Consider the following 17,110-nt stretch of genomic DNA (forward strand, 5'->3'; position numbering starts at 1 on the left):
TGCACAAATATTTGTTTCATACTTGGACCGAAAAAAAAAGAATGGTCACACAAGGGCTTTGAGATAAATCCTTCAAATAAATGTGGATTATCACACTTAACCGACAAGGAACGCTGCAGCACAATCCATTTCAATTTTATGTGCAGTCATAAACTGTTAACCCCTTTAGTATGTGTTAGTTTGTGTCACAGTATACAGTCGTCTTGGTGGGAAAGGCTGATAAAGTGTGATCGATTGAGTTTCTCTCTTGCTCTCTCCGCAGTTTTGCTTTTCATCTCAAGGGGTCAGTATTGCGCTACGCAAAAACACAACTTTTTGCTGAACCTTGACGTATCACTTTTCTGAGCTGAGCTTAATTACCGATAGGGTCAGGAGATTTTTATAATCTGGTGTTTCAAATCACCAAAACATTATTTTTTTACCTCCTTTTAATATAACCCTATTCTAGATACCACACACGATTTTGACCCAGGGTCACAAAACAGTAGGTATTTTAAGAGTTTTTCATCGAATCGGGAGAGCTCCCTATACTGAAATAATTCAAGGCCTCCCTCTGACTCAAATTCTAACCGAGTGAAGAAAGGAAACAACATCTTTGAACCCCTGAGTTTGAACATGAATAGCCCTAATGAATAAAATGCAAGCCCTTTGAGTTCCTATTTTTACCAACAGAACCTTTTCCTTTAAACCCCCTTAGAGCTGCATTCTTTCAAGTCACTTCACAACAAATTGTTATGGTCCTCCCCAGCCGTTGTACACTTAATCCATATAAAACATTGAAGTGGACGCCAGGAGTCCTGAAAACGGGGAACGGTTGAGGAACAAGCAACAAACTGAAAATAAATCACTAGAGAGCGTAAGTAGGAGGAAAGGCCAGAGAGAAACGGTTATAAAACATCCATCATATACGCATTCATGCAAAATGTGACTTTTACCAACTTAGGTCGGTGCACCTTCTACGCCCCGTAGCTCCAAATGTCCCTCGAAAGACCCCCCCCCACACACACACACACACACGCACGCACGCACGCACACACACGCACGCACACACGCACACACACACACACACACACACACACACACACACACACGCACGCACACACACACACACACACACACACACACACACACACACACTGATGCTTCAGCCCAGTGGTTCTCAAACGGGGGTACGCGTACCCCTAAGGGTATTTTGGAGTACTGCAGGGGGTACTTAAAAAAAAGGGAAAATAGAGAAAATTGACAAGTGGTTGAAATGTCATCTGAATTCATGAAAAAGGAGAATCCGTGAAAAAGAAAGCGCATTCAGAAACAGCAAAATGTTGTCATTTCAGAAAGAATATATTTGAATGGGATTCCCCTACCTGCTCCTCCCCTGGAGTTGAGCTGCTTTTGAGGGGAGAAATTAGCTAACTGTTCCATGAAGCAGAGGCCCGTGTTTCTCACTCAATTTTGGGTATTTGCACCCTTTTAATGTTCATGTTTACACTGCCAAATGAATGCACATACATTATTTATCTTTATTAAAAATATATATTTTGTTGCCGGTTAGGTGGTCCTCGAAATATCAATAATATCTTTGAGGGGGTACACAAGTAGAAACAATTTGAGAACCGCTGTTTTAGCCTCTCTGTCTTTTGGATTGTGTGTATTCTCTGGTGTTTAATAGGATCCCCTTGCTTGGATCAATGTGCCAGTAATGCGATTGTAATCATGACCTAATATGACCAGCCCATCAAAAAGGGAATGTCCAGGTTATGCTTCACAACTGAAGGATCAAGTGAATGTCCAGAAGATGTTGTGCTTAATCCAATGTGGACATTGGCAAGTTATCCATGCATATGCCCAACCCCACTGGTTACCTGCTAGTGGGATAATTGATATTACGCTCAGTGGATTTGGACACTCAGCCACATTGTTATAGTTATTAGACTTATGGGTCCCTTAAGAATTAGAGACCCCCCCAGGCGATTTTCTCCTTGTTATTTTCTGCAACCGAAGGGTGACGAAAGAAATTAGATTCTCAGAGGGGCAGTTGAAGGGTTATCATCACATGAATTAAAGATGTTTATTATTTGACCCTCGTTACACTTCTGATTTGTGGTCTTATGGGCAATTTGTTATTATTCTTTCAAATATTGTTGGTCATTATATCACCGTTTGTTTTCCGGTACTGATCTCGTCTGGTATTGATCACTTGTCACACTGATGAGTAAAGAAATGAGGGATTTTTAATTGTGATGCATTGTTTAGTAAGGGGAAATTGTATGAATCACTAACCTACCCCTGAATAAGAAATGCATACATACGTTTTGTATCTCTCTCACTCTTACACTCTCCCTCTCACACACGCACACTTACACACGCACACACCTAAATCAGACTCAGACTTGGCCTTCATTTGATGGAAAAAGTGACTACTAAATGTCCAGTAATTTCTTCTCATCATAGTTAAATAGTCTCTGTGGAAATAAAGCAAGCGGGCCACTGTCTTACTGAGTGGGTGGGCATTACAACATTAAACTGTGAACCACCTGATATAAACAAGCTTCCTTTAACCAAAGCCCATAAGGCAGGAGCAAAAAGGTAATAAAACAGTCATCAGATGCATATAAAGAATGTCTCTTTTTACCACCTTGAAAGTATGTTACTACCCTTGAGGCCATGAGAGACGCAGCTAAAGCACAGCAGACTCCTGTGGTCATTATACAAGTAGAATCACCGTTTAAAATGTTGCTTGCTCAAAACATTCCTTAGTTCCCAGATTTCCATACATTTTTTAGACCATGAAATTAAATTGGGACCACATTGAAAGTTACAGATCATTGTGCATATGGTTGGTCAAGTCAAAATCAATGTATCATATATAAATTTGATGTTATATAGTTTTGCCATAAAGTCATTAATTTCACATGTAATATAATTAAACAGATTGATTATGACTGGCTTATTGTAATATTGTGTTATTTTATGCAATCACTCCGTGTCCTAGCACATTAGAAAGTAGCCCTGAACCATACACACAAATGTGGTGAATTTACAGTTCACACCCACAATGCCCACATTTCTTACAGACCAGCTTTAGGAAGCTACTGAATCCAATAGTTGGCATCCTGACATCCTATAGGGAAGATAGGGTGACAGAGAGCCCCGGCATACCTGTGGTACTGTTACCAGCTGAGACAGATGTCTCCCCCTCCTCGGATGTTGTAAACTCACTGAGCATGGCTGTTATTCTGTCTCAGATGTCTGTGTCCCTTTTTTTTCTATTATGTCTGCCGGATGAGCTGTATTGCCGGATATATGCTACGTAGAGCAGAAACGCGAATGCATCGCTGCAAAGAACACTCACTCTGTAATTGATTCATAATGGAAAATGGAAACTAATCGTGTTATATTCCCCGCAGTGTTTAATAGTTAATATACCTGGTGTGCTGGACAAAAAGATTCATGCACAGGCAACTATTTCGGGGAGCTGTTGCTAAACTGCGCCACCTAACCGCGCGTGAACTGTCGCCATAAGAAGTCCATCCACCCTTGGTAATCGGTGGCCGTTTGAGCGAGAGACACAGCTCATTTAGTCAGAGGCCATTACCCCCGCCGACGCCAGGGTCACTGCCTCAGAGACCTGAGGAATGTGCTACAGCCTCCCAGAGAGGGAGGGAGAGAGAGAGGGAGAGAGGGAGAGAAAGCGAGAGAAAAAGATGGAGGTAGATGGCGATGGAGAGATGGAGGGAGGAAGAGAAAAAGCGAGGGAAAGAAATGGAGGCAGAGAAAAGGATAATGGCCACATTAGTTTCCGATGCATATATGCATGGCAATGTATATATGCACATACGTAACATACACAACAAGGCCAGAGAGCAAATCAATTCAGCATTGCAATAATGCAACAATTTAGTCCATGGATAGAATGAGTGTAAAACACATGCACATTTGTCCTTGAGCATTAAACGTGTAATAGGGTGCAATCAATAAGTCTCCTTATCCAACAGCATTACAAGAAAGAAGTTGGAAGTTGTGCCTGTGCACCATTGACACACCAGAGTGGATTGTCAAAAAAAAAAAAAATTGAGGATTTAAATGTCCTCCAACTGTTAAATATTTACACATCTTCAATGCTTTGCCGTAATATTTTCAACTTGGTTTTCATATTTAGAATGTTATATTGCCAAATCGGTCAACAATGCAACCACCATACGGCTTCAAAAACTCTTAAGTGTCTTGCGGAAGGAAGAAAGAGGTACACAGATAGATAGAGAGAAGGAGGCTTTGAGCGAGGGGGAGAGAGAGAGGGAAGGGGAGATAGGGAATGGGAGAGAGTAAAAGAAAGACAATGAACGGCATCTGGGATTGTATAAGGGACCACCAAGGCTTGAGGAAGTCCTAAATCTCAATAATAAATCATTCTTGACCAGAGAGAAAACCATTGAGGGAAACTCTTTCTATAGGTTCACAAAGTTAAGTTACAATTTACAAAGAGCAAACGACAATCACACGCTTTTATTTTATATTCAGTGTTCGTCACTGAAAATAAAACGACAAGCGACAAATATGTATAAAAAGAGACATTGCATTTATACAGACGAGGCGCTGTTAGTAATTGATTTCGAAAGACTTGACTAAAGTGGTCCCTTTTCGATACCTCCTCGATTTGGCTAACTCGAAGTGCTCAAATGTCTGCTGACTTGAAGCCACCATTACTTAACACATTACGTCTTCATCCAACCTTTATTGGCATGGCGGGTTTTTCCCCGGTTTCTACGATAGGAAACAGTGAGGAGTGGCGGTGTTTGGTCTGCTGGAGGGAAGGGGTCAGGTAACAGGGGGAGGCCATGTTAGGCTGACCTGACCCTGCGCTCTGGTAAGCTCATTATCTGGGGGGTCTTCGGCTGAAACAGCGAGAGGCAATGCCCTTCCTCGTGGCTGTGTGCTTTGTTGATGAACACCGCTGTTTCTCCACCTTATTGTTCTCGCATGCACCGTGAAACTTTAACGATGTTCAACGGAAACAACAAAATGACATTTTGAATCTGGGTGGGGTGTCGCGCTTTTTGTGGAAAGACAAGATGTTTATTTAGGATTGACATGAAGATGACAAATGTCTGCACACTCGCCATGGCCTTTTTTTCCCTATTCGTATATGTTTGCCATTATAGCTGATATATCAAAGGCATCCCGATGACTTCACCGGGATTGAGCGCGACGGTCATGACATCAGGTCTTCATGATGTCATGGATGGATCTAAATCCTTACCTCAACCACTAGCACATGGAATAGCTTTCCTCATTGGTCTTGGCCGTATGCGTAGAAACAAGAATACCCACAACATTGTTTTGTTTATGAAAGGAGAACATGACAGCACATAGTGGTGCGCGGTTGAAGAAAAAAAAAGAGCCCTTCTTATCACATATCAAAGTAAATGCATGTTCGTATGGCTGTTCCTGTCTGTGTTTACCACTGTCTGTGTGTCCATGTGCCCCGGTGTGTATACCTCTCTACTGATATGGACTTTTGAATGTATATCCGGCCATCTGCAACACACAATGCTTTCAATTCAAATCTCAAACACGGACCTCAAAGGGAATGAATAACTCCTTGTGATGACTACGTCTCCCCTCTGGGTTGGCTTTTTCCCCCCATAAGTGACAGAGGTTTGATCTGCGCCGTGTGTAGTTCTTCTATCTGATTCGGCTCCCGGAGGCAACATGTCATACATCTAATTCACACCAGTTCAGAAACCAACCAAGTGTAAACAGAGTGTAATCTGGTTTTGAACCCTAATCTAATTCTTGCCCCCTTTTTTTTCCCCTTGCGTAAACACATGAAAAGAACACACACACACACTCACACACGCCTTGTTTACATGGCCTGGCCCTCCTGATGGTGCTCCGAGTTGGCAGTGCGGTATTAAGCCAAACCTTGATACCCTGCAGGCAGAGCAGACGTTTTGGTCAATCTTTTCAACGTGGTTTTGCGTGCGAGATGTCACTATTTGGATAATTCTGTCGGCTCCTATTTGCATTAAGACCCCCTCAGTGACGGCTCTTCTCCTGATCAAATAAGCCTCTCCCTCCCCTCCCCTCCCCTCCCCTCCTCTCCTCTCCCCCCCTCCCCTCCATCCCCTTCCCTCTCCTCCCCTCCCTCCCCTCCTCTCCCTCCCCTCCCCTCCCCTTCCTCTCCTCCCCTCACCTCCATCCCTCCCCTCCCCTCCTCTCCTCTCCCCCCCTCCTCTCCCTCCCCTTCCTCTCCTCCCCTCCCTCCCCTCCTCTCCCTCCCCTCCCCTTCCCTTCCTCTCCTCCCCTCACCTCCATCCCTCCCCTCCCCTCCTCTCCTCTCCCCCCCTCCTCTCCCTCCCCTTCCTCTCCTCCCCTCCCTCCCCTCCCCTCCCCTTCCTCTCCTCCCCTCCCTCCCCTCCCCTCCCCTTCCTCTCCTCCCCTCCACCCCTCCCCTCCCCTCCTCTCCTCTCCCCCCCTCCATCCACTTCCCTCTCCTCCCCTCCCCCTCCACTCTTCTCAATCAACAGTTTCCAGATCCACGAGGAAACATGCAATCAGTGCTGTTTCTCCCTTTCCCGCCAAGCCGCCAACAGCCTCTTGGCCCTACGGTGAATAAATGTGCACCATCTGTCACAATGGGTGCAGTTAATGCCCCACATTGTACGTTTAGTGAGCCCAAACTAGTTTCCAGGTTTAGTTAGGATTTAAAATAAATGCACTCAAGTGTGAGGAGATTTAGGGCAGTCATTTAGAAACAAAATGTCTTCGGTGTCGTATTAGCTTCCGAAGGCTTGTTAACGGGGGAACTTTGTAGCTGAATCACAGCTCAGCTCAGTTATCGGTCTTTTTTAACTTGATTTTAGCATTGCACCGCTTAAAACAAATGATGCGAAATTAGTGTGATACGAATTTGAAATGGGGTTATGAAAAATACTTTAACTATTTTGCTGCGTGTGTCGTGATAAGTCATGCAATTCTAAACTGGCTTCACAGTTCATCCCCACGCGTGACTACGGTGTCAGACTGGAACTAATCTCCTTACAAAATATTTAGAAGAACCACGTAACGTGAGTTATGGTTTAAAAGGATGTGTATACGGACACCCAGTGAAATCTAAAACTCCTCAGACTCCAACATGCTCAAGCCATCATCTAAACAATATCCTAGATTCTGTAGTACCATCCCACCGGGGCACTGAAACATTGGCTCACATATATTTAACAAAGGTACCCGGTATTCATCGGAGGAAGTGTACATTTTCTCTCTTGGCTCACGTTCTCAGGGACGGAGCAGGAGGCCAATAACAGGCCGAGGTGGGGCAGTCAGGGGTTTAACGACGGATTATAACAGATCAATGGTAGTGATCACTGGATGGCTCCCACCATGCCTTCTATATCGCTTCCCAGGACCCTTCTTGGACGAGGGGTTAATGTGGGACACCGTTACTAGCGTTTGCAAAATCGAACATCCTGCAGAAGCCTTATATGCTCTTATAAGCTGATCTACAATACGGTAAAAAGGAATAATTATTTTGTTTGCATTGCTATCTGTTACAGCTTGATAGGTATCAGTTTAACTAATTATCCATCCGTCTGTCTGTCTGGCCATCCGTCTTTCCCTACACGATCTACCCTCTAACAAGAAAAAGCTGCCTAGTACGGTTTTGTTATAGGCCTACTGTTGACAGTCCCACTAAACTACAACAACAACAATGCAGCCCCCTGCGTACCCATCGGTCCCCAGATGCCATTCCGTCCTGCATGACATGACAGGAGTATGACTGACCGCACCTTCAAAATAAAAGCTACCGAAATACACTTGTCGGCAAGGGATCCTGGGCAGGGAAAAAACAAAACAAAAACAAAAAAAAAGAGTTGCAGCAGCAGCAGCGTGTCCTTGGGCCGCCGCTACACCTGGCGTAGCGGTTGTGGTCGTGGTAGCTCCGGTTTCTCTTCAACAATTCCTCTGTCTGCTGTGTTCCTGGGAAACACGAAACCATTGCTGTATATTTAGAGACAAACGGCGACTGTCAGCACCATGCACAGCCAACCTTGACACCTGGGGTCTCTGCTGTGTGTGTGTGTGTGTGTGTGTGTGTGTGTGTGTGTGTGTGTGTGTGTGTGTGTGTGTGTGTGTGTGTGTGTGTGTGTGTGTGTGTGTGTGTGTGTGTGTGTGTGTGAGGTTGTATGTGCGTGTGTGTGTGTGTGTGTGTGTGTGTGTGTGTGTGTGTGTGTGTGTGTGTGTGTGTGTGTGTGTGTGTGTGTGGGTGTGTGTGTGTGTGTTTGTGTGGGGTTGCCTGTGTGTTGGTGTGTGTGTGTGTGTGGGGGGGGAGTTTGTGTGCGTGTTTGTTGGAGGCTACAGTTGATTGAATATAAATTGCGTCTAGAAATACAAAAGAGAAAAAGCACAACATTTGCAAATCTGGTTTATTCGTCAAAAGCGTCAAAGTTTGTTTCTTTTGTGCCCAAAAATGAAAAGATGCTTTATTTATGTGAAGGTTTGTGATTTGAATCCGTGGGATGAACAACTATGGCCTCTCTGAGTTGTGTGTTTGCTCAAATACTGTTTATTGGAATGCAGTTATTCTAAGGATAACCCAAATATCTTTAGGAATATCCCAACCATCATGATGATTTTATTATGATTATTGTAATAATTGTTATTTTGATTTTCATAATAATTTACTTTATTGCCAACCCTTTTTAAAACATCATGAATCTTTGCTACGTTTGTCAGATCTCAGACACAGCTATGTATATTTGCAATCTAAAGCATAAATTGTTCTTCTACCAAATTGTAATTACTTTTTTTTTCATATGCCACTTTATTTTCATTTTTTTACTTAGCTACTTCCACAGTTGTATCAACTAGAGAGACCATTTAAATGTATTTATTGTTCAGCTGACATTGGAAACCAATTACTTTTCTCATCAAAATATGATATACTTTTTAAAATGTTAAACTTTTAAACATAACATTTATAATGGAAGTCAATGGAGCCTATGAACGTCAATATTTCACTAGAAACACAATAAGAATCTCAAATCGGTTCTTGTTTCATTGCCGTTGTCATAATTAAGCTATTGGAGTTATACTTTTCCAGCATTGGGCGTTTATGTGTGATGATTCGGAATTGGTTCCAATCGCAACTCTCCACTTTCTTGACACAGTCTCGTCTTTTGAACCATTATTCAACTGGCAAATAAAGTCACGTATTGGAGGGACAGGCAAATGTTGGACATCCACACATGTGTTCGTCGTTTTTGAGAACAAAGACATGGTTTGAGGCTACGTTCTTCATAAATTGCTGGTTGCCTGTTTCTGGTTGTTTGCTTCTGGTAGAAGTAGACAATTAGTAGGCTACGTTTCTAAAATGCTTTCATTATGCATTATTTTTTAACACATTGTGCTTTCTACACAAACAGTATGTGAAATGAAAGCTGAGAACCCACATATTCCAACAGTATAACCCATATCATTCTGTGGCCTTAACTCAACAAAGCTAGATGTGAGCAAATAACATCAATAAAAACCAAATAACATCTAACCCTTTTATTTATTTTTTGGTTCTTGTGTTTATACTCTTAGTCTTACTCTTTTCAGACTTTAAACCTTTGAACTCTATCCAAACCCCACACAACCCATCACAGTTTTCCAAATCATTTAGAGCCATCTTTCAGTTTTCCAGTTTTGCGTCAGCCCTTCAACAATCCGCAATCTCCTCAGAAAAGGCTTTTTCTAGTTCTCAACAGTATTTCTCCTTTTCTGCCCCTTCCTCTTCCTCCTCCTCCTCCTCCTCCTCTGCATCCACCTCACCCTCCTTCTCCCTCTTTCATTCCATCCTTTCAGAAGAGGAGGAAATGGTCGGCTCCCAAAACTAACTTGCGACTGGCCTATGAGCATGTAAAGGGGGTGGGAGAGAGACAGAAAAAAGAGACAGAGAGACAGAGAGAGAGAGAGAGGGGGGAGAGAGAGACATTGGAGCGTCAGATCACTGGCCTTTGCTTGTCAACAGGTGGCAGCGGCAGAGTGTGTGAGTCTCTTAGGAGAAAGCAGGAGACCGAGAAGAGAGAGAGAAAGTCACAGCAAAACTACAGCAACGGTACGGAAATGTTTTGTTAATCTGTTATTTTGGCTAGCTATGCAATTGCCTTTTCATTTGTGATTGTTATGTTGGTCAATTATTTTTTATTCGAACATTCACCGGGCATTATTCAATACTCCAGGAAAAGGAAAAAAGTATTAAACAAATAAACATTGAGCTTTTTTATGTTACTACATTGCTTGGATTAATGTATTTTACTGCTGGGATTGTTAACGACTAGACCTGAATGCTTGATCCCTTTACATTTGATTTATTTAGCTAGACTCCACATTCGACAGCTCCAGAATTTATTGCACATGGAAAGCGGTAACCCAACTTCCTTTCAGGTTGTTGATTCTGGTTCCCAGTCAAGTTGGAAAAGCATTAAGGATGCACTCAATCATGTTGGGCTGATCTCCGGTCTGTGTTGTTAAATACATAGGATCCGACTTGGCCTGTTGGAAGAAAGGAAGCAGTTGTGAGACTCAGGCTGCTCATCCTGTCCCTTGTGTCTCCCTCCTACCATTAGTCCTATGTCCCTGCCTGACTTATCCTCCCTAACCGACCCCGTCTCCCTTTCTCTGTCAATGTGTCTCCCTGTCATCTTTCTTTCACTCTCACTTCTAACTTTGCAGATCTCTCTCTCTCTCTCTCTCTTGCTCTCTCTCTCTCTCTCTCTCTCTCTCTCTCTCTCTCTCTCTCTCTCTCTCTCTCTCTCTCTCTCTCTCTCTCTCTCTCTCTCTCTCTCTTGCTCTCTCTCTCTCTCTCTCTCTCTCTCTCTCTCTCTCTCTCTCTCTCTCTCTCTCTCTCTCTCTCTCTCTCTCTCTCTCACTAACTCACTCACTCGCTCTCCATTTCTCAAACTTACTCACTCACTCGCTATCTCTCTTTCTCTCTCCTCTCGCTCTCTCTCTCTCTCTCTCTCTCTCTCTCTCTCTCTCTCTCTCTCTCTCTCTTTCTCTCTTTCTCTCTCTCTCTCTCTCGCTCTTTCTCTTTCTCTCTCTCTCTCTCTCTCTCTCTCTCTCTCTCTCTCTCTCTCTCTCTCTCTCTCTCTCTCTCTCTCTCTCTCTCTCTCAGTTACTCACTCACTCACTCACTCACTCACCCGCTCTCACTCTCTCTCCTCTGCTGTCTGGTAGTCAGGTACTGTATGAACGTGCCAGCTAGGGAGTGTGTGCTTTTGCAATTGTGAAGTAGCTAGTGACAGGGGGAGAGGGAAAGAGAGGGCTGGGGAGAAGAGTCGTAAAGTTGATTTATTGTAGTGTCTTTAAACATAGCTCTACAGCCCTTAAATGCCTTCACCTTTTGAGCGTTAGTTTACAGCACTAGACAATAATAGGAAAACCCTAACCCTAAGATTGTCACAATGAGTATCTATTAACTGTTAGTTCGCTTGATTTCTGACACAAATTCACAGCTGTTTGAATGATCATAAATAGTACTGTTTATCGATCCAAAAAGGCCACCCGTCACCAGACCACGAAGTGCATCAATTGCATTTATGAGCCTTTTCCATCATTGGATCAGGTTGTAGTTTTCTGTACGGAATCCTCTGATATGAAAGAAACATCTCCTGCTGTCAGTTCTGTAGATTTATATGTATTGCTGCTGTATTGGCCCGGGGTTTACACAGAAGCTCTGACAAAATGAAATACAGATGTTTAACACTGTGGGAGAAAGAGAGCGAGGGAGAGAGTGAGTAAAAGAGATTTATATTCGTCTCGTGGTCCTAAACGAGGGATTTGTAGAATGCCATTGCATGGTTTTTGGAGGGAACTTGATAAACAGTTTATGTGTCGGTTTTTCCCCACAACCAAAGTGGTGGCTGCCAAGTGTACCTTGTTGTTTCTCCCAAACAGTTTCCTTAGGCAAATCATCAGATTACATGAATTTAGCACCATGTTGACACCATGTCAAACCAATAAACACAATCTACTGCTGTCTGCTATGTGTAAAGACGCTTGAGAGCATTTGCTTTGTAAGAGACGGGTTTGTTTTCTGTAAGTGACTGACAGCATCACGTAGAAATACACTAGTGCTGCTTTTTACAGTTTCCCAGCGAGGTGGTGCACACCGGCTTGTGGAAAAAAATCAACGATACTTTGAGATGATGACATTCAACTCATCAACGTGAGCTAAGGAAATCCCAGGGGTTTGCAGGCAGAAAGGTCCCTCTGAATAAATTCAACAACAGCACAATATTAAGGAGCATCCTAAAGTACTTTTCTCCGGTGCACAGAGTTTTCATCAAACAATGGCATGATAAGTGATTCTGGTATGCCGTCGAAGGCGGTTGTCATGGCCGTCCGTTGTCTTGACTGAGGGGACGGGTATGAGCGCGTCTCATCAGGCTGTAATCACTTACAGCTTTGTTCACTTCGCTTCATTTTCCTTTTTCCCTCTCCTGCCTGCAAGCTGGTGCAGAGGAAGGGAAAATCAACACACACAAACACACACACACACACACACACCTACACACACGTACTTGCACACGTAGTTAACCGCACATAAAGCCTCGACGTATGCTTGGTGTGCTTCTTTGTTGTTTTTTCCAATCCCCCCCCCCCCCCCGGGGGGCTCGTTCGGTGTGGTCCAGTTCAAACCTGGTAGGAAACAGCCATTCTTTTGTCAGATGAAGGGATATCAAACAAAAGACGCTAAGACCTGAAAGAGAACTGATAATAATGGATCTCGCTATTTTATTTTTGTTCTTTTTGTTCCGGCAAACGCATGATCTACCTCTATATTAATATATTTCGTATTCCGATCTGTACAATGTCCCACAATGTCCCATTTCCAGATTTCAAAAGCGAACACGACGTCAATTACTAATCTACACAGTTACATTTAATTCTGTTCGTCCCTCCGCGTGTGTAACTATGTACATCATAAATGCAAACATAGATCTTCAAAATGTCGAAAAAACACATATGAATCACACTGATACATGCTTTTCCTTTTGTGTAACTTTCCAATGGAATCCCATCTGTATGACTCGGTGGTGCCTCATGACATCACCCGTGGAGTAGACCACCGGTCCTGACAACATGCCAATATAAATCAGAGGCACCAAATGATGCGTGCTCCCTGGAACGGGGGCGGCGTTGGCACAGGCTTTACACAAACAAAGGTGGTGCACGTGAACCCACCACCTCAGCTGAATCATATACATCCAGGCAACCGACCAGGCAACCAAATGCTAGCAACCAAATATCAGCAACAAATATGAAAGAGGTTCTACATATAGGACTGTTACAAAGGTCTACTTAAGACTCTCTACTCTCATACATCTACACATGCTTCCGCTTTAGACGGGCACTTTAAACTCGGAAAGGAGTCTGGCAGAGGAGACTGTGCTTAAATGTTTACGTTGTTTCTTTTGGTTGTGGTTACCTTCGGTAGCAACGTTCAGCGCATCCTATATGCTCTGAACTCTTTTTGTGTCTCTCTTGTTCTCCCTAGAATTAACACATGTACAAACAAACGCGTCCACGTAACTAGCCACCATCTCTGAGGTCCCAACTGTTAGCGTCTCTTGGAGAGTAAATGCAGTACACAGAGGAGACAAACAATGTCTTTAACAGGCTCATTGAAATACTCACACTGAAACGTTAGGACCGGGAAGGCAGTTGACACTGACAATTTTACGGTCATGTTGAATTCTACTTGAGTCTGTTGTAAAAGGCACGTTGAAATTCTATCGGATTACTAGCCCCTATGTCCCAAAATACTTCTCAGGCTTGTGTGTGTGTGTGTGATCCGTCTGGCATATATCCAGCGTTAACGTTTATGGATCTAATGGTGCATGGATGCATGGCTGCCCATATCTGTGATTGTGTACATCCATCATCCAGACAGCCATCTATGCGTCATCTTTTCCCTCATTTTATGAATCAATCAATTTAGTGCTTGGCGATAACTTTATTGCGGTGCGCACTATTTAGCCGAATCCCATTTTGTCCGTCCTCAGCGAACACACTTCAAAATCACAAGTTCATTAATAACCACACACTCTTTTTATGCAGATTTACACTTTGCTTTTTTTTGTCTCGCAAAAAAGGAATTGTTCCAAAACAATCATCAATGCATTTCGTAAATAATCGTCGTCCTTTCTCTCCCCCATATTCCCCCAGCGCTACGTCCATCCTTCTCTTCCTGAATAGAAAGAATGGCTATGGTCCCCAGTAGGGCCATCACAGTCGCTCCTGTGTGTGTGTACGTGTGTGTGTGTGTGTGTGTGTGTGTGTGTGTGTGTGTGTGTGTGTGTGTGTGTGTGTGTGTGTGTGTGTGTGTGTGTGTGTGTGTGTGTGCGTGTGTGTGTGTGTGTGTGTGTGTGTGTGCGTGTGTGTGTGTGTGTGTGTGTGTGTGTGTGTGTGTGTGTGTGTGCGTGTGTGTGTGTGTGTGTGTGTGTGTGTGCGTGTGTGTGTGCGTGTGTGTGTGTGGGAGGTGGGGGGTTATTTAAAACCATCATCTTGACAGGGTGCTACAAACATACAAGTTAAGCATCTCTCGCATGCCAGTACTTGGTGACATCTCATAAAACTCAGACACTAATGTTACTTTAATGAGCGCCTGCTCCGCACACACACACACACACACACACACACACGCACATGCGCGCACATACATACACACGCATACACGCACACATCCCCCCTATCCTTGACACAAAGGTCTAGCAGAGCCCAGAGGAGCCTTTTGTACAGCTGGCAGACAGCTTAACAGAACCGGACCCTCAATCTTCATGTGCACATTTACTACAATGTAAAAACTATCAAGTTTAAGCTCTTGATATGTTTTGTCATGTTTATTGGTTCTGTCCCACAGTCAATGATTGCTTGCATCACTGGCAAGGAGGCTGATTCTATTCGGTTCTATTTTTTTAATCTTTTATCCAGTCTAACTTTCCCTAGAACGCCATCTATCTTCGGTCATAATATGTTTTCCGTGTCAGTGATTAAGCCATTAAACTGTATCGGTGGGTTCATCTAGCTTCTATGGTGTGATCTCATCGCCCTATATAGGCACCACCATCCGACCGCAGGGTTTTGGATTTCTGTTCTCACAAAGAATCAGGGAAATATGGCTATGTTTTAATCAAAGTGGAACATCTATTGCATCGTAATTCCAGCCTTATCTTCTCCTACTACAAGATTTGGAAGATGTGCAAATTGCACTGCAAACTCATTTGTGTAGCATTGGGAGAATTGCTGCCGAGGAGGATATGTTTTGGTGAGCTGGCCTTTATTTAATTTTAAACTAAATGGGTCTCATTTTGTAATTGGCTGATCTGTTAACGGTTGACCATATAAAAACGCCACAGGGTAGGGTTTTGCCAATGCCGCTTCAAATGTCATTACGGCCCAGCTGGCTGGAAGAAGACCTGTTCATCTGGCAGTAGTACTTTTAAGGCCGTTTAAAGTCTACTCTGTGACTCTTTCTTTCTCAGAGCAACACGCACACACACACGCATGCACGCAAGCACACACGCACACACTGTGTAGAATGGGATACTCATGGTATGTTTCTCGAATTTGGTTTTTCTACCTAATCTGTTATCATAGTGTTTAATCTAAGATGTGTTTAAATCGGAGATTACCTAATGGAATATTACATTTTTCATGCTGGATAACGGGTCAAAGTTCAAAGCACCGTGAGATAGGGAAAAATCGGTTTAAATTTGGATATTTCTGTGTGGTTGTTATGAGATTCCATCACAAACAACCTACATATGTTTCCATTTGTTCTTTTGAGCTACTATATAATTTGAACATAATGCCAGCAGAGTAGTGTTGTTACATGCAACATTACACACACATACTACACACTCCATGAGGTGTATAGGAAGATAACTCTGGCACATGTTCTTCCTATAACACATAAGTATTCTTTCATTTTTTCCATGTGTTCCTTTCATTTGAAACAGCAAAAGTACCCGTTTTAATATTTTTTTTACAGAATAAATAATGGCTACTGGTCACTCTCTTTCGACGTAATGACATCATATTCCACGACCAAGTTCTGCGCTCCTTTGAAGATGAAATTAAATTACTGACTTGGCACCATCTGTGGTTTGGCTTATAATGGTTTTGGTAAAAGTGATGACTGCAGCGTTTTATTTTACCGTACATTTCGCCACTTCCGTTCCCATTAAATTCACACACGAACACACACACACGCGAACACACACACATTTACGTCACAGTTTCAGTTGCCTTGTTCGAATACACAGTGGCATCCAGGTCATATTTCGGTCCCCTTATAAAAACACCCTCTCTTGAGAACAAAGGCAAAGAACACTGTCCTGATATAAATATCGCTAAACGCGTTGTAACTGATACGGTTCTGTGTTCGCATCGTACTGAAGTGCTCATTTGTTATCGCTTTAGTAATGATGATGCTATTACCAGCCCTACTGAGCATCTTCCTCTCTGCAGTCCACCAGTTGACCCTGCAACACTAAGACCTTTGTCAGGCGTTGACACAGATCATCAGACCATGAACATTATGTAAACCCTTACCGTTATTCTCTCGACTGGCCCGTGTGCGTATGAACGCATGTGTTAATGCACTGGTTAAACAAACAGGACAAGAGTTCAACCCAAACTTTTATTTCCCATGTCCGTCTGTCCGTCTGTCTGTCTTTCTGTGTGTGTGTGTGCCCTCACCTCCAGCCATGATAACCAGACTCCTGTGGAAGGCTAAGCCTATGTGCTTACTGGTCGTTCTCCTCATCACCGCCACCTCACGGCTCTGCTGGGCGGACGGTGAGGCTGGGACACCGGCGACAGAGAAGGGCGTGACCTTCAGCCACGTGTACAAGATCGACATGCAGCCGGGCAGCTGTGAACAGAGCCAGCCCCAGGACGCAGGTTTGTGTGACGAAAACGGCACGGAGACTTGACACTGAGACCATGATTATGAAATAGGGATTTAGTGGAAACCTTTGTTCAACGCTGAGGGTATGTATCCTGGGCATGGGTGGTCTTAGTGGGAATCAAACCGATAACTTTGACTTTATTCATG

At 43.5% G+C, this 17,110-nt stretch overlaps 1 protein-coding gene across 1 annotated transcript in view; it reads left to right on the forward strand.

Annotated features, from left to right (window-relative positions):
- The window catches only part of tnn (tenascin N), a 49,296-nt gene that overhangs the window by 6,113 nt on the left and 26,073 nt on the right, over positions 1-17,110 (forward strand). Inside the window, exons 2-3 of the mRNA XM_056597618.1 lie at positions 10,016-10,102; positions 16,759-16,956. Coding sequence (XP_056453593.1) covers positions 16,761-16,956 — 196 coding nt within the window. The 5' untranslated portion in view covers positions 10,016-10,102; positions 16,759-16,760. The remainder of the gene's footprint in view (positions 1-10,015; positions 10,103-16,758; positions 16,957-17,110) is intronic.

The sequence above is a fragment of the Gadus chalcogrammus genome, chromosome 8 (genome assembly GCF_026213295.1).
Source record: "Gadus chalcogrammus isolate NIFS_2021 chromosome 8, NIFS_Gcha_1.0, whole genome shotgun sequence".
NCBI lineage: Eukaryota > Metazoa > Chordata > Actinopteri > Gadiformes > Gadidae > Gadus > Gadus chalcogrammus.